Here is a 23329-nt window from a genome sequence, read left to right as displayed (position 1 = left end):
ATATTAATAAGTACATAGGGAACATGTTCCAGTTTTAGACTGAATATCATATTTCCCTACATGCCCTTGTATAGCCCCTCTTTTTAGGTTATTGTGATGTGCTTAAAAAAAAAGAAGAGTTAAATACCAGACTGGTACACGCTGCGCTATCCATGCAGTAAGCTGCCGGCTTCGCAAGGCTAATTTTGTACACATGTTCCAAACACACATTGTATGAAAGACTGTAAACATGAAATTAAAACAAAACTCAAAAAGAAAAACAAATTCAAGAGGAATGTGTTTATTACATGCCAGACAATCATCTCCTATATTGCTTCAATTTGATTTATGATACTCTTCACCATTCACCCTCAACATCTCAACAGGTAGCCCATGGAAAGTGTTTTTTAATCAACGTCTTAAAGCTTCGATTGGAATATTATGTTGGAACATTAAAGTAGGCCTACCTGCATTTTTTAAAATGCAGACAGCTGACAATTCTCATTCCACTGAGTCACCAAACTCATTGGGAGTCTTTCAACGGACATAGACATGACCTGGAAAGTTCAAGTGACAAACAATAGGGCAATTACAGTGATTTTACATGAGTTTGCATTTAATTTATTGTAGACTCTACTGAACTGGAAAATGATACAGTACGTATTTGTTTCCATAAAATAGTAGAAGGTATAATACATACATCACAATGAGGTTAGCATCAGGAATCATTATAGTGTATCAAAGTGATACTTCTAATACAGAAGATAATGGGGCAAATCATGAGTATGTATTGCCCCATTATGTATTTTCCCTTCATTAGGTCACTTTTTATACCTAAAAATATCACTCCCATCTTGTGATGGCCATCAACCAAGGGAATAACAGTTACTGAATCAAATACTGATGTCCTAAGAGCATGAAAGTGAATTCATGGTTAAAGCACACATTTATGGTACAAAAGCAATAGAGCTCTTCCACAATTCTCAAACAGAAGAACTTTTCATTTGAACTGGCATACAAAGAAAGAACACAGGCCTACAGTTCATTTCCAACTCATCAGCTTTTCGAAGAATAATACAAAAAATATACAAAGGTAGAAAATCAACCTATGGTCAGAATGGATGTCCTGGTTCCATCAAAAATAAATAGCATAATATTTTCTCTCTAATATCCCACTTCTATACCTCATGTTCTAAACATCAGGGTCTGTACTGGCTGTACTGTGATGGGACAGGGATGCTTCCAAATCACTGTGGCGCTGCACCTAAAGCAGTTCTGAAACCTTGTGACGAAGGCATCCCTGTACCCATTCCCAGGTTCATCCCTATCCCCATCCCCATCCCCGGCCGGGCTAGGTCCTGGTTGAGCATGCTGGTGTAGGGGGAGGCTCCGTAGCTGAGGCCCATGCCGTAAGGCCTTTGAGGCTGGGTGTTGGGGAGCACCACAGGGTGGACATGCCTCCCAGGGGTGTTGAAGGAGAACTCTGGCGGTGGGCTGCTGGGTTTAAACGGGGTGGAGGTGAGATGATTAATGTCCTCCGAGGGTTTGGGGTGAGGGGGGACAAAGCTAGACAGGCCCCCGTAGTCAGAGGGTCTGAGTGTGCCGGCTGGGAGCGCCTCGGCCACGAGGGAAGGCCGGATCCAGTCATCCTTGAAAATCTGAACCGTCAGCGTGGACACGAGGGTGAAGAGGCGGTTGGTCACATGGGCCAGCACCATCTGCTCGTTGGCATCCCGGCGTATTCTGACGTGGACGGAGCCAGCCTGTACACAAATCCGGTGGAGGAGACAAGGAGTTAAAGAGACAGTCTTTGTTTACTCTACATCCTTCCTCCCTCTCCTCTCCCTCTAGTTCTCTACCTCCCTCCCTCCCTCCAGTATGCTCTATCCCTCCCTCCAGGTCGCTCTATCACTCCATCCAGTTCGCACCCTCCAGTTCGCTCTATCCCTCCCTCCAGGTCGCTCTATCCCTCCCTCCAGTTCACACCCTCCAGTTCGCTCTATCCCTCCCTCCAGTTCGCACTCTGTCTCCCTCCAGTTCGCACTCTGCCTCCCTCCAGTTCGCACTCTGCCTCCCTCCAGTTCGCACTCTGCCTCCCTCCAGTTCGCACTCTGCCTCTCTCCCTCCAGTTCGCCATCTCGCTCGCTCTTTGCCTCCCTCCCTCCAGGTCGCCATATCGCTTGCTCCCTCCCTCCAGTTCGCCATCTCGCTCGCTCCCTCCCTCCAGTTCGCCAACTTGCTCCCTCCCTCCAGTTCTCTGCCTCCCTCCAATTCGCACTCTGCCTCCCTCCCTCCAGGCCTCTGCCCCCTCCCTCCAGTTTGCACTCTCCCTCCCTCCAATTCGCACTCTGCCTCCCTCCAGTTCGCACTCTGCCTCCCTCCAGTTCGCACTCTGCCTCCCTCCAGTTCGCACTCTGCCTCCCTCCAGTTCGCACTCTGCCTCCCTCCAGTTCGCACTCTGCCTCCCTCCAGTTCGCACTCTGCCTCCCTCCAGTTCGCACTCTGCCTCTCTCCCTCCAGTTCGCCATCTCACTGCTCTTTGCCTCCCTCCCTCCAGGTCGCCATCTCGCTCTTGCCTCCCTCCCTCCAGTTCGCCATCTCGCTCGCTCCCTCCCTCCAGTTCGCCAACTTGCTCCCCCCCTCCAGTTCTCTGCCTCCCTCCAGTTTGCACTCTGCCTCCCTCCCTCCAGGCCTCTGCCTCCCTACCTCCAGGCCTCCCTCCCTCCAGGCCTCTGCCTCCCTCCCTCCAGGCCTCTGCCTCCCTCCCTCCCTCCAGGCCTCTGCCTGCCTCCCTCCAGGCCTCTGCCTGCCTCCCTCCAGGCCTCTGCCTGCCTCCCTCCAGGCCTCTGCCTGCCTCCCTCCAGGCCTCTGCCTCCCTCCCTCCAGGCCTCTGCCTCCTCCCTCCCTCCAGGCCTCTGCCTCCCTCCCTCCAGGCCTCTGCCTCCTCCCTCCCTCCAGGCCTCTGCCTCCCTCCCTCCAGGCCTCTGCCTGCCTCCCTCCAGGCCTCTGCCTGCCTCCCTCCAGGCCTCTGCCTGCCTCTCTCCCTCCAGTTCGCCATCTTGCTCTCTCGCTACCTCACTCCAGTTCACAATCTTGCTCACTCCCTCCCTCCAGTTCGCCAACTCGCTCGTTCCCTCCCACCAAATGTCTCCCTCCCTCCAGTTCGCTCACTCCCTCCAGTTCGCCCCAGTTCCCTCCCTCCCTCCAGTTCCCTCCCTCCCTCCAGTTCACCCCCTCCGTCCAGTTCACCCCTCGCTCCCTCCCACAAGTTCTCTCGCTCGCTCCAGTTCTCTAGCTCCCCCTCCCACAAGTTCTCTCTCCCTCCCCAGCTCCCTCCAGCTCACTCTTTCCATCCCACAAGTTCTCTCCCCCTCCCTCCCTCCAGCTCACTCTTTCCATCCCACCCTCCCTCCCACCAGTTCTTTCCCTCCCTCCCTTCCTCCAGCTAACTCTTTCCATCCCACCCTCCCTCCCACCAGTTCTTTCCCTCCCTCCCTCCAGTTTGCTCTATACCTCCATCCAGTTCAATCTATCCCTCCCTCCATCCAGCTCACTCTTTCCATCCCACCCTCCCTCCCACCAGTTCTTTCCCTCCCTCCAGTTCTATCCATCCCTCCCTCCAGATCTCTGCCTTCCACAAGTTGACTCGCTCCCTTCCCTCCTTCCCCAGTTTCCCTCCCTCCCTCCCTCCCTTCAGCTCACTCTTTCCATCCCTCCATCCCTCCCACCAGTTCTTTCCCTCCCACCAGTTCTCTCCCTCCCACCCACCAGTTCGCTAAATCCCTCCCTCCCACCAGTTCTCTCCCTCCCACCCACCAGTTCGCTACATCCCTCCCTCCCACCAGTTCGCTCACTCCCTCCAGTTCTCTGCCTCCCCTACAGTTCTCTGCTTCACTCCCTCCCACCAGTTCTCTGCCTTGCTCCCTCCTTCCCTCCAGTTCTCTGCCTCCCTCCCTCCAGTTCTCTGCATCCCTCCCCCTCTCTCTCCAGTTCGCTCCACCCCTCCCACCCAGTTCCCTCCCGCCCTCTCTCCAGTTCCCTCCCGCCCTCTCTCCAGTTCCCTCCCGCCCTCTCTCCAGTTCCCTCCTGCCCTCTCTCCAGTTCCCTCTCTCTACAAGTTCTCGCTCCCCTCTCCAGTTCTCTCACTCCCTCCCTCACCCCAGTTCCTTCCCTCCCTCTCTCCAGTTCCCTCTCTCTCCCTCCAGTTCCCTCTCTCTCCCTCCAGTTATCTCGCTCACTCCCTCCAGTTCTCTCGCTCCCTCCCTCCAGTTCTCTGCCTCGCTCCCTCCATCCTTCCTCCAGTACCCTCCCCCCTCCCTCCAGTTCTCTGCCTCGCTACATCGCTCCAGTTTGCCTCCCACCTCCAGTTCGCTCCAACCCTCCCGCCAAGGTCCCTCCCTCCCTCTAGTTCCCTCCCTCCCTCCCTCATCCCTCTCCCCCTCCCTTACCTCTAGTTGTCTCCCTCCCGCGCCCCTAATAGTTGTCTCCCTCCCGCCCTCTCTCCAGTTCCCTCTCTCTCTCCCTCCAGTTCGCTTCCTCCCTCCAGTTCTCTGCCTCGCTCCCTCCCTCCCCTCCCACCAGCTCTCCCTCCCTCCCCTCAGTTCACACCCTTGCTCCGTCCAGTTCTCTCGCTCCCTCCGTCCAGTTTGCTCCCTCTTCCCCTCCAGTTCACTCCCTCCCTCCCGCCCCTCTCCAGTTGACTCCATCCCTCCCGCCTAGTTCCCTCCCTCCCACCAACCCCTCCAGTTCCCTCTCTCCATCCCCCAAGTTCTCTGCCTCCCTCCCCACAGTTCTCTGCCTCCCTCCCCACAGTTCTCTGCCTCCCTCCCTACAGTTCTCTGCCTCCCTCCCCACAGTTCTCTGCCTCCCTCCCTACAGTTCTCTGCCTCCCTCCCTACAGTTCTCTTGCTCCCCCAGTTATTTGCCCCGCTCTCTCCATCCTTCCTCCAGTACCCTCCCTCCCTCCAGTTCTCTGCCTCGCTCCATCCCTCCAGTTCGCCCCCCCCAGTTCGCTCCATCCCTCCTGCCAAGGTCCCTCCCTCCCTCTCTCATCCTTCTAGTTTCCTTCCTCCCTCTAGCTGTCTCCCTCCCTCTAGTTCTCTCCCTCTACTTCCCTTCCTGCCTCCCTCATCCCTCCCTCCCTTATCCTCTAGTTGTCTCCCTCCCGCGCCCGAATAGTTGTCTCCCTCCCTGCCCTCAGTTCGCTCCCTTGCTCCGTCCAGTTCTCTCGCTCCCTCCCCCCAGTTCACTCCCTCCCTCCTGCACCCTCTCCAGTTGACTCCATCCCTCCCGCCTAGTTCCCTCCCTCCCACCAACCCCTCCAGTTCCCTCTCTCCATCCCCCAAGTTCGCTGCTTCCCTCCCTACAGTTCTCTGCCTCCCTCCCTACAGTTCTCTGCCTCCCTCCCTACAGTTCTCTGCCTCCCTCCCTACAGTTCTCTGCCTCCTCTGTCCTCTGCCTCCCTCCCTACAGTCCTCTGCCTCCCTCCCTACAGTCCTCTGCCTCCCTCCCTACAGTTCTCTGCCTCCCTCCCTACAGTTCTCTGCCTCGCTCCATCCCTCCCGCCAAGGTCCCTCCCTCTCTCATCCTTCTAGTTCCCTCCCTCCCTCCCTCCCTCCCTCTCGTTGTCTCTCCCTCTACTTCCCTCCCTTACCTCTAGTTGTCTCCCTCCCGCGCCCCTAATAGTTGTGTCCCTCCCTCCCTCTCACTCCCTCTAGTCCCCTCCCTCCACCCCTCCCTCCCTCCCTCCCTCCCCCTCTACTTCTCTCCCTCCCTCTACTTCCCTCTCTCCCTCCCCTCTACTTCCCCCTTTCCTTCATCCCTCTCTAGTTTCCTCCCTCCCTCCCTCCAGTTGTCTCCCTTCCACCCTCCAGTTGTCTCCCTTCCACCCTCCAGTTGTCTCCCTTCCACCCTCCAGTTGTCTCCCTTCCACCCTCCAGTTGTCTCCCTTCCACCCTCCAGTTGTCTCCCTTCCACCTTCCAGTTGTCTCCCTTCCACCTTCCAGTTGTCTCCCTCCCTCTACTGGCAGTACCCTAGGGTATACAGTCTGGTGAGAACAGTGTGGCAACTGGGCACTGCAGCAACACCACTGGATAAACTTAGTCCACACAGCTCCCTTCCTCTCTCTAGTCATCTCGCTTCCTCCTAGTTCCCTCCTTCCATTCCTCTCCCTCAAGCTCCCTCAAGATCCATCCCTCCCGCCAGCCATCCCTCTAGCTCCCTCCCTCCCCCACGAATTCCCTCCTCCCCCCGAGTTCCGTCCCTCCCCCTCGAGTTCCCTCCCACTCTACTGGCAGTACCCTAGGGTATACAGTCTGGCGAGAACAGTGTGTCAACTGGGCACAGCAGCAACACTACTGGATAAACTTAATCCACACAGCAATTAGCACAGCCAAGAAGCTGGCCTTTTGATCTATATGACAGAAGTGATGCTGTTATTGCATAATGTTAACATTATATTACGCTGCTTTTAGGCAGAGTGCAAATATGTGTTATTTCATTGAATGAGATTTAACATCGCTGCAGACCTGACAGAATCTGTATTTAATTCCCTAATTCATTCTTACGTGAAGCAACATTTTTTGAGCCACAGACTGAATAATTCACATCTCAGGCGTTTCAATGAAACCAGAATGACTACATTTCTTTCTTTATATGATATACCATCTGTCTCTATGCTATATACCATCTGTCTTTATGCGATATACCATCTGTCTTTATGCTATATACCATGTATGTCCTTATGCTATATACCCTGTATTGAAGTGTGCTGTGACTTCTGTCTTTTTGTGTGACTACTTAGTCTTTACAATTGGAATTAAATAACATGGCCTCCTGGAGGCAGGAGACGAGAGGCTCTGTGCTCAGAAATTTCCCCTCACCGACACAGGACTGTTTCATTAAACTGGCATCTGACCTTTGATATCCACAGCATGCTTCTTGGACACAAAGGAATACATGGGACTATGCTTGTGTAAGGCAATCTAGTACATGATCATATCACCCTAACCCTATCATTTAGAAATAAGCAATGCATTCCTGTCAGTCAAAAACAAGTTGGAGGCAGTTAAAAGTCTTAAATCAACAGAGAAATTGCAACGCATGAGAAACTTGTCCCCTTTTCATTTGAGTGAGCAAATCCTTGCCAATTGTTCGTAAACAACAAGGGGGCCACTAAACTAAATGATGAGGGTGAGTGGCGTTCTCTTTGTGTTCCTGGCATCTGGTGGGGGGAGCCGGCAGAGGAAACAGAGCGTGGTGCATAGCACTGGGAGTCTGCTGGGTACAATGAGGACAACAGTAACAAAACCATGATGACGTACCAGAGAGCCAAAGCCAACCGTCCAGAAGTGCTCGTTACGGACCTCCAGGACCCCCTCCAGAGTGGAGACCTGTACAGTGGGAGAGAGGCCATGAGGGCAGAGACTGACATCTTCCTATCAACGGTTGTAGGGACCAGTTGACCGTGTAACCAGCCCCAGTCAACTGGCATGGTTTGGAAAAACTATAACTAGATCTATTTAGAACATGGATGGGATCCCAACAATAGGATCCCAAAGGCGGTAGGGAATCATTGTAAGTTGTTGCACACTGTGAAAAACACAACAAATATAAAATATAAAACACAGAGACCAAAATTGGCTACAATGCATGTGGTACATGTAAAATGTTTTGCTGTCTTTAGGCAGTGAAACCAATAGGATGGGCTTGACCTATAGTAATAGAAAAGAGGTCAATGAGGACAACCCTCTGCAAACACATCACTGAGTGTCATTAGGAGTAAAGATGAGAAGTCCCCATTGGCTACCAACTTTGCCTTCCGCAACCATAGGGAAAACAGATTTTTTTTAAAAGTAATTCCGTTGAGTAAAGCCTTAAAGGACAGTTGAAAGAATAATGAAGTGTAAACCCCGGCACTGCATGATAAAAAGCTGAGGGACGGAGATGGAGAAATGTAACCCCTCTGAAATTCATAGACAGAGCTATAGATGCAAGCACTGACCATCCATGATATCAAAGTCATAGTTTTAACCATGTTGAGGCTACATAGTGTTTATTTACAGTTACTTTCTTTACAAACATTGGAGTAAAACAAGCTAATAGTTTGGGTTCTGATGGGGTACGACAGTTGAACTAAGCTCATGAGGTTATATTCAAGAATCAAATGGGTACATATCATTCATTTATAAAAAAAAATGTTTCAATGGATGAAACAGCAGATTGCTCTTTTAATGAGGAAATAACCTGTTTTCTGTAAACTGTTTGACCACTGTGTAAATACCCTGTATTATGTAAATAGTTTATATGTATTACATCTCACATGTCTTATTATTAACATGTATTTCATGTCTAGCTGTAGCATTATATGAACATTCCATTAACCTTGTTATATTGTTATAATTAGGATTACTTCACTAGGGTTGTCCTCATTTGACCTCCCATCCTGTTTCTAAGGGACAATCTTGGACTGGAAAAAAAAACTAAGCATTCACCGCCCCCACACGTTTTGAAAAATACCTGAGGGATGGTGCTGGAGAAGTGTAACCACTCAGATTTGTAGACAGAGCGATTTATGCAAGAACTGACCATCCTCATGATTAAAATGACAATTTATGTTGTATTCCCACACATCTGTAAATGAAAGCAGATGTTACTCAACCCAATATGAGTGTTACCTCTCTGAGCAATTTGTCAAGCTGACCGATGACATGGGATGGAGTGGTCTAAAGAGGAGAGCAAAACGCAAACAGATTTGAGTCACATCAAAACACAGCACAAAGTCCAATAAGTCAATTAGTTACTGAGTTAAATTCCATCAAAGAACATACTCTCTTACAACAAACAGTGCGAGCCAAACAGAATTTGGACCGAACATATCTCACAATCATTCCAAGAGATAAGTATTGAGTTACAGTATGGTTGTCTGATCCACGTCACGTCCTAAAGAGAATTCAACGATCCAGTCCAGTTTAGACTGTGGACCTGTTTGGATAGCCTACCTGAAGGAGCACCTTCCCGCTGTACACGCTCATAGGATACATGGTGCCAAAGATCATGAGGCCGATGGCCACCGCCGAGGCCGTGTCCACAGCATTGTAATTACTGCAGTCAGAGAGTTATAAAGTTAGGAGCACATACACTATTTGCAGTGCATTCAGAAAGTATTTATAATCCTTAACTTATTCCACATTTTGTTGTTTCTCACCCATCTACACACAATACTACACACAATACCCCTATAATGACAAAGTGGAAACATATTTTTTGAAATTTGTTCAAATGTATTGAAAATGAAACACAGAAATATCTAATTTACACAACTATTCACACCTCTGAGTCAATACATGCTAGAATCACCTTTGGAAGTGATTACAGCTGTGAGTAAGAGCTTTGCACACCTGGATGTACAATATATGCACATTATGTCAAATTGGTTGTTGATCATTGGTAGTCAGCCTTGCCATAGATTTTCAATATTATTTAAGTCAAAACTGTAGTTAGGCTACTCAGGAACATTCATTGTCGTCTTGGTAAGCAACTCCAGTATTTGGTCTTGTGTTTTAGGCTATTGTCCTGGTGAAAGGTGAATTTGTCTCTCAGTGTCTGTTAGAAAGCAGACAGAACCAGGTTTTCCTCTAGGATTTTGCCTGTGCTTAGCTCTATTCTGTTTCTTTGTTTCCTAAAATAATCCCTTGTTTTTGCAGATGACAAGCATACCCATAACATGATAAAGCCACCACTATGCTTGAAAATATGAAGAGTGGTACTCAGTGATGTGTTGGCTTTACCCCAAACATAATACTTCATATTCAGGACATAAATGTAATTTCTTTGCCACATTTTTTGCAGTTTTACTTTAGTGCCTTATTGCAAATAGGATGCATATTTTGGAATATTTTTATTCAATACAGACTTCATTTTCACTGTCATTTAGGTTAGTTTTGTGGAGTAACTACAATGTTGTTGATCCATCCTCAGTTCTCACATCACAGCCATTAAACTCTGACCTTTGGCCTCATGGTGAAATCCCTGAGAAGTGTCCTTCCTCTCTGGCAACTGAGTTAGGAAGGATGCCTGTATCTTTGTAATCCAAACTATAATTAGTAACTACAACATGCTCGAAGGGATATTCAATGTCTGCGTTTTGATTTTTTTTAAACCCATCTACCAATAGGTGATTGTTGTGGTGGAATCAGTGTTTGAAATTCACTGATTGACTGAGCGACCTTACAGTTAATTGAATATGTGGGGTACAGAGATGAGGTAGTCATAAATTGTTAAACACTTAAACACAGAGTGAGTCCATGCAACTTATTGTGACTTGTTAAGCACATTTTTACTCCTGAACTTATTTACAGTAGACTTGCCATAAAGTGGTTGACTCAAGACATTTCAGCTTTTCATTTTGATTTAATTTGTAAACATTTTTTAAAAACACTGACATTAAGGGGTATTGTGTATAGGACAGTGACACAAAATTTCAATCCATTTTAAAATTGAAGCTGTAGTAACATGATAAAATGTGGAAAAAGTCCAGGGGTGTGAATACTTTCTGAAGGCACTGCATGTCAGGAGTTTTCATGGAGGTTGATAACAGGAGGAGGTCACACACACAGCAGGCAGACAAAGGCTTTGTGAGAACACATTATTCAGAGTACACATTCTTCGTCATACCTAGTCTCGATTTATAACTTCCCCCGAATCCACTAACTAATGTCATTACACTGTGTCGGAGGGCTTACTTGATCTCTATGAGCATGTAGGTGATGCTGAGTGAGAGAGCTCCGGCCACGTTGATTAAGACAAATGGATTCATTCGAGGCAGGAGGACACTGCTGAGGCCAGGGATAATCCCACACAAACTGAAAACATACAAAATAAGATTACTATACAAAGCCAGTCAACCCTTCAGTTTTGCTCCAAATTGATAAAAAGTGTCTAAACTGGTTAGAGTTACTTTGACAACACATATTCCTAAAGGGTAACTGAAGAAATCACACAAACATTCCAGGACAGGGAGCACCTGTAATATACATATCCATCTTAAAAGTGAAAACATTCATATTGCTGAGACAAAATGATTGTAATGTTCCAAAAATGTGTTATATACATCCAGCACTCACATCCAGCACTCACATTTATCCAGTGTGACATCCAGCACTCACATTTATCCAGTGTGACATCCAGCACTCACATTTATCCAGTTATCCAGTGTGTGACATCCAGCACTCATTTATCCATTTATCCAGTCCAGTGTCATCCAGCACTCACATTTATCCAGTGTGACATCCAGCACTCATTTATCCAGTGTGACATCCACACTCACATTTATCCAGTGTGACATCCAGCACTCACATCCAGCACTCACATTTATCCAGTGTGACATCCAGCACTCACATTTATCCAGTGTGACATCCAGCACTCACATTTATCCAGTGTGACATCCAGCACTCACATTTATCCAGTGTGACATCCAGCACTCACATTTATCCAGTGTGACATCCAGCACTCACATTTATCCAGTGTGACATCCAGCACTCACATTTATCCACTCACATTTATCCAGTGTGACATCCAGCACTCCAGTACTCACATTTATCCATTTATCCAGTGTGACATCCAGCACTCACATTTGACATCCAGCACTCACATTTATCCAGTGTGACATCCAGCACTCACATTTGTCCAGTGTGACATCCAGCACTCACATTTATCCAGTGTGACATCCAGCACTCACATTTATCCAGTGTGACATCCAGCACTCACATTTGTCCAGTGTGACATCCAGCACTCACATTTATCCAGTGTGACATCCAGCACTCACATTTATCCAGTGACATCCAGCACTCACATTTATCCAGTGTGACATCCAGCACTCACATTTATCCCAGTTTTCTATTTGAAGTGATGTACACACGTTTTGGCAAAGCATTAAAAAAAAATGAGTCCTGATTAGTTAAATACTGAGAAGATTAATTCTATATACTGTGTTTAAACTGCATCACTGTCCAACGTCAACCTCATAGAAGACATGCAAGGATACTAGTCCTCTGATGTCTAACAAGGACACAATAGGCATACTTTTTAAAAGAAAAAGCATTAACATAAAGAAGCTTGACCTCCGGTCACTCAATTTGAAGCCAACATTTTTTTGGGGGGTGATGGGTGAGCGGGAAGCAGGATTTACAATCCCAATAATCTCTTTATCTCCCCGCTGCAATTATATAATTTGAGTATTTGGGAAACGGTCGTGTGATTCCCTGGCCGCCTGTCTGCACAGTCTGTGCGGACGGCACTGCCTAGAGAGAGTAGGAAGGAAAGAGAGAGAGAGTAGGAGGGAGACAGAAGGAGAGAGAACACTGTGTGGATAGAGGGAGCTTTGTTCCAGAGTTTGTTTAATCCTACCCACTGGAGACAGAAATTGTGGGATTATGGTGAGACAAACAAACACTTGATATGATGTATGTTGACTATAAATACAGACTAAACGGAGTTGCCCAAATAATAGTACACCATGGACTAGCTCCAAGGGTTATATAATGTCTACCCACCAAACACCAGAAAGGCTAGTATGGTCCACAGACATGCATGACACAATTATGGCAGATAATTAAACGATGAGTAAAAGTCATCCGGGAAATCCTGTTTACTGTGCCTTCTACTCAGATCAATCAGAACTTTACTCTGTTGTATATAATAGGTGCTGTTTCCCTAGGTAATCTGAAGTGGGTGGGATTCAGATGAGGCTGGTGGGAGGAGCTATAAGAGGACAGTCTCATTGTAAATGGCTGGAATGGGTGATTGATTCCATTCCAGCCACTATAATGAGCCCATCCTCCTATAGCTCCTCCATCAGCCTCCGCTGGTAGGATTGTATGTATATTTCTCTATTCAGGAGGGAATGTGTCAGAAATCAACTTCATCATATTTGGGGTTTTATAAATCGATTGAGACTTCAGTCATGGCCAACTGCACAGTCACAGAATCAATCTTACTTAGGCCTAGTTGCGTTTCATAGAGTGCTAATGGTCTATTCTATGGGATCATGTATGTTTGTAAACATTCTCAGGTTATTATAGCCATGAGGGAACGCCTGCATAAGAAAAGCTAAATATAGCCGGCCCTGCAATGAGGTCGCGGTTTGTTTCACCTGACCTTAAGCAGCTCATTCACATATCCCATTAGGAGGTTGGGGGAGGGGGGTGTTATTTTTCAAATGAGTCCTCCTACTCTAAACACGACTCAGCCTTTTGTGATTTTCCACTTCCTGAGTGGGCAGGTTCCATACCGGGGCACCAGCAGAGACTGTAAAGGTGCAAGATGATCTCAACACTGGACTGAAACAAAACCCACCAACATTCATTATTTAGACAAAACAAGTGAGGCGATTCATCATCCTGGAAGATAGTGTATGAGGGGTGGAGAGGAGTTTCACTGCACAGAGTCTCCAGAGGTGACGGCCAGGAGCAGGAACTGAAAGCATCCAGCAGGTCTTAACCTCAGGGCGAGGGCGCACAGCACAATATGGTGGAAGTGAAAGGGAAGATAAGAGTTTCACCTCTGACCTCTACAGGTAGGTTTGGCCTGAGGGGGTCATTTTAATCCATGAGAAATGACATGACACCAGCCCTCGCTTCTCATACATTACAAACATCCCAAGCTCAATCAATTAAGCCAATACTTTTCCCTAACAAAGACACTCGGTAAAGTTTTGTTGAATATACTACACCCCATGTCGTGTATATTTCATTTATCCTTTAACCTCAATTTAACTGGGACAGACTGCTAGTTATATTACACACACACTGTGGTGCATCCATCTCCTGAGGGATTCTTGGGAGGGAAACTGTCCACTTGTGGACTAAAGGGAAAAACAAGGAGGATCGAAACAGCAGGATGACTCACTGAAAGGGGATCTTACCTTCGACTTAGGTCTGCGACATGCTCCTGGAGCCAACTGGTGCTGGCAGCTGTTGGGGGGATGGGGGAGAGAGAAGACAGAGACAGACGACAGGGGTAAGAGTTAGACACAGGCGGAGAGAGCATCACTCTAGCAGCCCTTATCTGCAGTCTGTTCCCATACGTCTTTCGTTGCGGCGGTAACAGAAGCCTGAGTGCTATTTGAGCGGAGCGTGTCCTCTGAGCTGTCCACCCCACAGGATGGCTTACCCTCACAGATGACTGACCAGAGGAGGGCACAGATATTCTTTTAGAGCATCCCCACCGCCATCTGGGATGTTTAAACACAAATGGCTATAGAGCAAACCTCTCAGTCTATGTCACAGAAATGTAGGCTAGGGGTTTAGGTAGATAAGTGAAAGAGACTAGAAACAAGCCTAAGTAGAAAATAACAAGCACAAGGCTACATCCAGTGATGGCCGAGATCAGCTTAACATAAATTGAGACAATATAATTTCCCCCTCCCACAAATACAATCTATACTCTAAAAGACAATTCAGGAAAGAAAATATAGTATGTACACTACATGACCAAAAGTATGTGAAGATCTGCTCGTTGAACATCTCATTCCAAAATCATGGGCATTAATATGGAGTTGGTCCCCCCTTTCCTGCTATAACAGCCTCCACTCTTCTGGGAAGGCTTTCCACTAGATGTTGGAACATTGCTGTGGGGGACTTGCTTCCATTCAGTAACAAGAGCATTAGAGAGGTCGGGCACTTATGTGGGGCGATGAGGCATGGCTCGCAGTCGGCGTTCCAAATCATCCCAAGGTATTTGATGGGGTTGAGGTCAGGGCTCTGCAGGCCAGTCAAGTTCTTCCACACCGACCTCGACAAACCATTTCTGTACGGACCTCGCTTTGTGCACGAGGACATTGTCATACCCAAACTGTTGCCACAAAGTTGGAAGCACAGAATCGTCTAGAATGTCATTGCATGCTGTAGCATTAAGATTTCCATTCACAGGAACTAAGGGTCCTAGCCCGAACCATGAAAAACAGCCAAAGACCATTACTCCCCCTCCACCAAACTTTATACTATGCATTGGGGCAGTTAGTGTTGTCCTTGCATCCGCCAAACTTTGATTTGTCCGTTGGACTACCAGATGGTGAAGCATGATTCATCACTCCAGAGAACGTGTTTCCACTGCTCCCGAGTTCAATGGTGGCGAGTTTTACACCACTCCAGCCAACAATAGGCATTACGCATGATGATCTAGGCTTGTGTGCGGCTGTGTGCGGCTGGGAGGTCGGGACAAGCTTAGGTTGGGTGGGCAAGGATGGGAGGTTGGGACAAGCTTAGGTTGGGTGGGCAAGGATGGGAGGTCGGGACAAGCTTAGGTTGGCTGGGCAAGGATGGGAGGTCGGGACAAGCTTAGGTTGGGTGGGCAAGGATGGGAGGTTGGGACAAGCTTAGCTTGGCTGGGCTGGGCAAGGATGGGAGGTTGGGACAAGCTTAGCTTGGCTGGGCAAGGATGGAAGGTTGGGACAAGCTTAGGTTGGGTGGGCAAGGATGGGAGGTCGGGACAAGCTTAGGTTGGGTGGGCAAGGATGGGAGGTTGGGACAAGCTTAGGTTGGGTGGACAAGGATGGGAGGTCGGGACAAGCTTAGGTTGGGTGGGCAAGGATGGGAGGTTGGGACAAGCTTAGCTTGGCTGGGCAAGGATGGGAGGTCGGGACAAGCGTAGGTTGGGTGGGCAAGGATGGGAGGTTGGGACAAGCTTAGTTTGGCTGGGCAAGGATGGGAGGTCGGGACAAGCGTAGGTTGGCTGGGCAAGGATGAGAGGTTGGGACAAGCTTAGGTTGGCTGGGCAAGGATGAGAGGTTGGGACAAGCTTAGGTTGGCTGGGCAAGGATGGGAGGATGGGACAAGCTTAGCTTGGCAAGGATGGGAGGTTGGGACAAGCTTAGGTTGGGTGGGCAAGGATGGGAGGTTGGGACAAGCTTAGGTTGGCTGGGCAAGGATGGGAGGATGGGACAAGCTTAGCTTGGCAAGGATGGGAGGTTGGGACAAGCTTAGGTTGGGTGGGCAAGGATGGGAGGTTGGGACAAGTTTAGCTTGGCTGGGCAAGGATGGGAGGTTGGGACAAGCTTAGGTTGGCTGGGCAAGGATGGGAGGATGGGACAAGCTTAGCTTGGCAAGGATGGGAGGTTGGGACAAGCTTAGGTTGGGTGGGCAAGGATGGGAGGTTGGGACAAGTTTAGCTTGGCTGGGCAAGGATGGGAGGTAGGTACAAGCTTAGGTTGGGTGGGCAAGAATGGGAGGTAGGTACAAGCTTAGGTTGGGTGGGCAAGGATGGGAGGTAGGTACAAGCTTAGGTTGGGTGGGCAAGAATGGGAGGTAGGAACATGCTTATTTGGGACAAGGGTGTGTTAGGACAAGCTTGGCTTGAGTTGGGTAAAGGGGGGAGAAAATAAGGAGGGGAAGGTGGAGAGGGATGGATTTGGCTTGGGAGAAAGGGAAGAAAGGATTAACAATACTACAATGTAATTGTATTTATTATTTTGACTTGCAAACCTGCTGTAAAATGAATAAGAGTTCTGGAAAGATTAAGAGAGGATGTCGAGTCATTACTATTCCTTGTTTCTCATTATAACTAAGATTCAAGGGTGGTTATTGGCGAGGGTGGAGAGGGGCTCTATCTGAGGGGTTGGGATGGGGTGACTGGGAGGGCATCACACACAACTCTGAGGTGCTTGTGGGGCCTCCACTCATCTCACTTCAGTCTCTCGGTGGACCGACTCTCCCTAACTAGACCCCACCAACCACTAGAATTAAATTAAATTAATACAAACTGACCACACTACACAAGTGGCAGTCTTTCTCCAATCTACCTACAATGTCATAATCCACAGACGGTTGGTAAATGAGGAAAGGAGATGGAGCTTGAAAGCTCTAAAAAGGAAAAGTGCCTCAAAGTACCACGAAGTACTTTACTTCGTTTTTTTGTATGTTTTCAGTTACACGTTTACTCAGCCCACATGAACACACATTCTATGTAATGTATATTATAACTATGTATTCATAATGACTCTCCCAATTAATGGAATACCCATAGCCCTCATAAAACATTTTAGCAGACATGACCTATTATGTTCTTCAATGATAGGCGGAAGCGACAAGGTTAACCCTGATTGTTACCGACTGCTAAATGACTACATTGATATTGTAGTCATTTAGAAGTCACTCTTATCCAGAGAAACTTACAGTTAGTGCATTCTTCTTATGATAGCTTGGTGAGACAACCACATACCACAGGCATAGTAAGTAAACTTTTCCGCAATAAAGTAGCTGTCAGCAAAGTCAAAACTAGAGGGGGGGGGGGTTTGGTGAGAAGGGGGATTATTTAACCCCCTAGAGTCTAATCCCCGTCTAAGCTTCTTTCAGAGCTAGAAGGAGTGGGTGGGTTGGTCAAGTGCAAGTGAGGAGGGGGATTATTTACTCTTTGAAAAAGGTAGGGTTTCAGGTGTTTTCGGAAGATGGGCAGGGACTCCGCTGTCCTAGTTTACGGGGGGAAGCTGGTTCCACCATTGGGGTGCCAGGACAGTGAAGAGCTTGGACTGGGCTGACTGGGGGCTGCCCTCCCATAGGGGTGGGATGGCCAAAAGAGAACAAGAAGCAGAACAGAGTGCTTGGGTTGGGGTGTAGGGTTTGAGCATAGCCTGAAGGTAGGAAGGTTGTGCACTGGGGCCTCCCACTCCTCTTTCTATTCTGGTTAGAGCCAGTTTGCGCTGTTCTGTGAAGGGAGTAGTACACAGCGTTGTACGAGATCTTCAGTTTCTTGACAATTTCTCGCATGGAATAGCCTTCATTTCTCAGAACAAGAATAGACTGAAAAGTTTCAGAAGAAAGTCCTTTGTTTCTGGCCATTTTGAGCCTGTAATCGAACTCACAAATGCTGATGCTCCAGATACTCAACTAGTATAAAGAAGGCCAGTTTTATTGCTTCTTTAAAATCAGAACAGTTTTCAGCTGTGCTAACATAATTGAAAAAGGGTTTACTAATGATCAATTAGCCTTTGAAAATGATCAACTTGGATTAGCTAACACAACATGCCATTGGAACACAGGAGTGATGGTTGCTGATAATGGGCCTCTGTATGCCTATGTAGATATTCCATTCCATTTTTAAATCAGCCGTTTCCAGCTACAATAGTCATTTACAGCGTTAACAATGTCTACACTGTATTTCTGATCAATTTTATGTTATTTTAATGGACCAAACAGTTGCTTTTCTTTCAAAAACAAGAACATTTCTAAGTGACCCAAAACTTGTGTGGCTGGTGTGGTTGACAGCCCATGGGCTTACATGATAACCACACCACAAAAATAATAAAAACATTCAATTTAACTAGGCAAGTCAGTTAAGAACAAATTCTTATTTACAATGTCGGCCTACCCCGGCCAAACCTGGACGACGCTGGGCCAATTGTGCGCCGCCCTACGGGACTCCAAATACAGCCTGGAATTGAACCAGGGACTGTAGTGACGTCTTTTGCACTGAGATGCAGTGCCTTAGACCTCTGTACATAAGTACAAAAATAAAAAAGGTTTGTTAAAATAGATAAAACCTACTAATTATAAATGTATAAATGAATTGATCAGTGACCACAAAAAAAAATAGTTTAAATGTGTGTGTGCCCGCATGTGAGAGTTAGGCTATATGGAGGAGATTACTGAGTAGTTTGGTTCATCAGGCTGACCCCCAGTCTTCGCTTGAAGTTATTGAGGGATGAGGTTTGGCAATGTCAAGATAAGAATTTCAGAGTATAATATCTGATAGACTGAGGTGCGACAGTGGAGAGGGTAAAGGTTATCGCAGTGTCTTGTGTTATATAAATGGATTTCAGAATTGAGCTGGAAGAATCCATTGAAGGGTTTAGACAAAATTAGTATTTGTAGATGAAAGTACATGATATTGAGTTTCTTAAACAAAGGTGCAGATAGAGCCAGTTAATTAGAGGTGGCAGCTAGTCTTGCAAATGTATTTTTTTTTTATGATGAGCAATTTGTGTAGGTAGGAGGCCTATGTACTATCATGACTATCTCCTGTTCAGATCTGAGGGATCAGGTTAAAGTGGGCCCGCTTTACAGCGCCCAATCTCTCCCGCAGAGGGGAAGAGGGGTGAAGTTGGCCATTTTATGACGGCTAGAAATTCCTTGCAGAAACTCATCCTGGACATGCAGTATTGAGAGAGGATTTACTCTGTAGAACAATGACATTCTTTCCAACAAAATCTAACGTCAAAAGGTTGAATAATGAAGCAATATTTCTGAAATCCATGCGGTTGGAGTGGTGCGTGGGTACTCGAAGAACAATTATGTGAGATACGCTGTGTTTGGGGATCTCATGAAGTACACTAGAACAACATAACTATCTCTGAATGTATATATTTCCCAGTTGTCAGGTTCATAACCAAATGTGGGGAAACATATATGATTAAATATGAAACTATTTGCGAGAAGATGTAATCTGATGTTCGCCTTCTAAATGAGAGAATTGTTTTTCATACTAAGTCTTAACCAAGTCAGTGGCGATGCCTACGTGAGCACAGACATTACATCGGCGTCATGGAACTCCCCATTTTCCCAGTGTATAAAACCCACTTCTGACAAAATTTACAATAGGCCAACGAGACCAACAGCATGAGCTGAGAGAGACGTAATGGCTAGAACTCTGAAATTTTCGAAAGAGAAGAAGAAAATCTCTACAAAGACCAGAGGATGTAACGACGCAGTCCAAACGTCACGAATGGTTAAGAAATCTACAAAACTAAAGACTACACATTCATAGTCTGCAGCTGTATATGTAAAATAGTCTAGGAACCTCGACCGAAGATGAGAGGAAGACGAGAGGAGAACATTTCCCTATCGAACGACCAAATGGTACTCTGAAAGATCCATTCTGGAGAACATTTCGCTATCGAACGACCATTGCATTATGTCCACTAGGGACTTCTCATTGCATTATGTAGTACTCAATGCATAACCTATCCTGTGTGTGTGTTTATGTAATTCTGTGTGATTATTTAGTTAGTAAATTAATAATTAAACCAATTCATATATCAACGATTCATAATTTATGCTAGGGTTCATGCAGATAGCCAAGAGTTTGCGACATTCAGAATGACTGATGAGGTAATAATATATTAATAAGTGACTGTAATCGATAAGGTATGAAAGTACCTGAAGAGAGTTAAATTCTGGAAATAGTAACTCACATTTTCCAGTAGTGCACAAACTTCCTAGTTAATTACTGTTTACATTATTAGTTTAATCACATAATAATTACACAGAGAATTGATTTGATAATAAAACAGTCTTCACTTTAATGATAGTCCAAAGACACAACATTACTGACCCAGACAATATTACAGTAAATGAGACATGAGTAAATTAAGCTATAGAGTTAGGAAGCAAGCCTGATGAACCAAATCACCAATCTTTCTGATTATACCAACAGATTTCATCACTTTGCTGCAGACAAATTGAATATGATCTCTCCAGGATACCGTTTCATCAATTAAAACTGAGGAATCTAGTGGATGGGACTTGTTCCATTTCATTCCCACCAATTGGCTCTTCCTTTCACAATATTTCTTATTCGTACCAATTAATACAATAAAGTATAATTTATTTTTTACATTTTAAGATAAACAAATGATCTGTGACCGACTGGCTCTATCTTACGTAAAAAAATAATAATAATTAAATTGTGTTTTAATTATTTATTTTTTACAATAATTGTACAATAATTAAAATTGATTAAATGTTTTTCTCATTGTCACATAATACCCCATAATGGCAAAGCAAAAACAGGTGTTTAGACATTTTTGCTATAAAAAAAACATGAAATATTACATTTATGTAAGTACTGTATTCCGACCCTTTACTCAGTACTTTGTTGAAGCACCTTTGGCAGTGATGACAGCCCCGAGTCTTCTTGGGTATGTTGCTACAAGCATGGCACACCTGTATTTGGGGAGCTTTTCCCATTCTTCTCTGCAGATCCTCTCAAGCTCTGTCAGGTTGGATGGGTGTCAGAGTGACCACCCGATTGCTCAGTTCGGCCGGGCGGCCAGCTCTATGAAGAGTCTTGGCAGTTCCAAACTTCTTCCATTTAAGAATGAGGGAGGCACTGTGTTCTTGGGGACCTTCAGTGCCGCAGAATGTTTTTGGTACCCTTCCCCAGATCTGTGCCTCGACACAATCATGTCTCTGAGCTCTACGGACAATTCCTTCCACCTCATGGCTTGATTTTTGCTCTGACATACACTGTCAACTGTGGGACCTTATATAGCCAGGTGTGCGCCTTTCCAAATCATGTCCAATCAATTTAATTTACCACAAGTGGACTCCAAGTAGAAACATCTCAAGGATGATCAATGGAAACAGGATGCACCTGAGCTCAATTTCGAGTGACATAGCAAAGGGTCTGAATACTTACGTAAATGAGGTATTTCTGTTTTTTATTTGTAATACATTTCAAAACATTTCTAAAAACCTGTTTTTGCTTTGTCGTTATGGGGTGTTTTGCGTAGATTGCTGAGTTTTTTGTTGTTGTACTTTTCCATTTAATTATTAGATTAAGGCTGTAATGTAACAAAATGTGGAAAAAGTCAAGGGGTATGAAAACTTTCCGAAGGCACTGTATATCAAACACTACAGTTGAGGAACAATTGGAAAGTATTTCTGCTTTCAAAGTTGATTAACATGTCACCCCACTTTTGAGAAAATGGCCCTTGAATGATTTGGTACACCTACTGGAGAGTTCTTTGCCTACACCCATTCAGCATCATTCAGACCCTCTTAAGCCTTAGCCCCACCCATCTCTTTAAGGATTCAGAAGAGGCCATGTGCTGAACAGAGCGAGTACGGCAGTGTACTCAACCAAAGATTAAGACTAAAGGCTGGTTTATACTACGTCTATCTACATGTCTGTAGACAGTTGTCACAGTGACTTCACTAATATTCCATTGTTGTTCGACATTCAAACTTGTCGTTATGAAAAAAGCAAAACACAAAAACAACTATCAGCCCGATCGTCCAAAATAGCCTAACTGGTGTATTTTAACACCATAAACCCATGCATTTAAAAATGAATGAAGTATACAGTGGGGCAAAAAAGTATTTAGTCAGCCACCAATTTAGCAAGTTCTCCCACTTAAAAAGATGAGAGAGGCCTGTAATGTTCATCATAGGTTCACTTCAACTATAACAGACAAAATGAGAAAAGAAACCCCAGAAAATCACATTGTAGGATTTTTAATGAATTTATTTAAACATTATGGTGGAAAATAAGTATTTGGTCACCTAGAAACAAGCAAGATTTCTGGCTCTCACAGACCTGTAACAACTTCTTTAAGAGGCTCCCCTGTCCTCCACAAGTTACCTGTATTAATGGCACCTGTTTGAACTTGTTATCAGTATAAAAGACACCTGTCCACAACCTCAAACAGTCACACTCCAAACTCCACTATGGCCAAGACCAAAGAGCTGTCAAAGGACACCAGAAACAAAATTGTAGACCTGCACCAGGCTGGGAAGACTGAATCTGCAATAGGTAAGCAGCCTTGTTTGAAGAAATCAACTGTGGGAGCAATTATTAGGAAATGGAAGACATACAAGACCACTGATAATCTCCCTCGATCTGGGGCTCCACGCAAGATCTCACCCCGTGGGGTCAAAATGATCACAAGAACGGTGAGCAAAAATCCCAGAACCACACAGGGGGACCTAGTGAATGACCTGCAGAGAGCTGGGACCAAAGTAACAAAGCCTACCATCAGTAACACATTACGCCACCAGGGACTCAAATCCTGCAGTGCCAGACGTGTCCCCCTGCTTAAGCCAGTATATGTCCAGGCCCGTCAGAAGTTTGCTAGAGAGCATTGGATGATCCAGAAGAAGATTGGGATAATGTCATATGGTCAGATGAAACCAGAATATAACTTTTTGTTAAAAACTCTACTCGTCGTGTTTGGAGGACAAAGAATGCTGAGTTGCATCCAAAGAACACCATACCTACTGTGAAGACTGATCCGTGTAAAGGAAAGAATGAATGGGGCCATGTATCGTGAGAATTTGAGTGAAAACCTCATTCCATCAGCAAGGGCATGAAGATGAAATGTGGCTGGGTCTTTCAGCATGACAATGATCCCAAACACACCGCCCGGGCAACAAAGGAGTAGCTTCGTAAGAAGCATTTCAAGGTCCTGGAGTGGCCTAGCCAGTCTCCAGATCTCAACCCATAGAAAATCTTTGGAGGGTGTTGAAAGTCTGTGTTGCCCAGCAACAGCCCCAACACATCACTGCTCTAGAGATCTGCATGGAGGAATGGGCCAAAATTCCAGCAACAGTGTGTGAAAACCTTGTGAAGACTTATAGA

At 46.1% G+C, this 23329-nt stretch overlaps 1 protein-coding gene across 3 annotated transcripts in view; it reads right to left on the bottom strand.

The window, feature by feature from the left end:
• Window positions 1-268: 268 nt before the first annotated feature.
• Window positions 269-23329, bottom strand: part of LOC124041166 (zinc transporter 6-like) — an 83460-nt gene continuing 60399 nt past the window's right edge. For all 3 annotated transcript variants that reach the window (XM_046358413.1, XM_046358414.1, XM_046358415.1), the window contains 6 exons: window positions 13902-13950; window positions 10723-10842; window positions 8980-9082; window positions 8656-8703; window positions 7303-7371; window positions 269-1742 (listed from right to left, as the gene is read on the bottom strand). In XM_046358413.1, the coding sequence (XP_046214369.1) occupies window positions 1227-1742; window positions 7303-7371; window positions 8656-8703; window positions 8980-9082; window positions 10723-10842; window positions 13902-13950 (905 nt within the window). In that variant the 3' untranslated portion in view covers window positions 269-1226. The remainder of the gene's footprint in view (window positions 1743-7302; window positions 7372-8655; window positions 8704-8979; window positions 9083-10722; window positions 10843-13901; window positions 13951-23329) is intronic.

This window comes from Oncorhynchus gorbuscha, linkage group LG08, assembly GCF_021184085.1.
Source record: "Oncorhynchus gorbuscha isolate QuinsamMale2020 ecotype Even-year linkage group LG08, OgorEven_v1.0, whole genome shotgun sequence".
Taxonomy (NCBI): Eukaryota; Metazoa; Chordata; class Actinopteri; order Salmoniformes; family Salmonidae; genus Oncorhynchus; species Oncorhynchus gorbuscha.
This window is presented reverse-complemented; position numbering and strand designations above follow the sequence as displayed.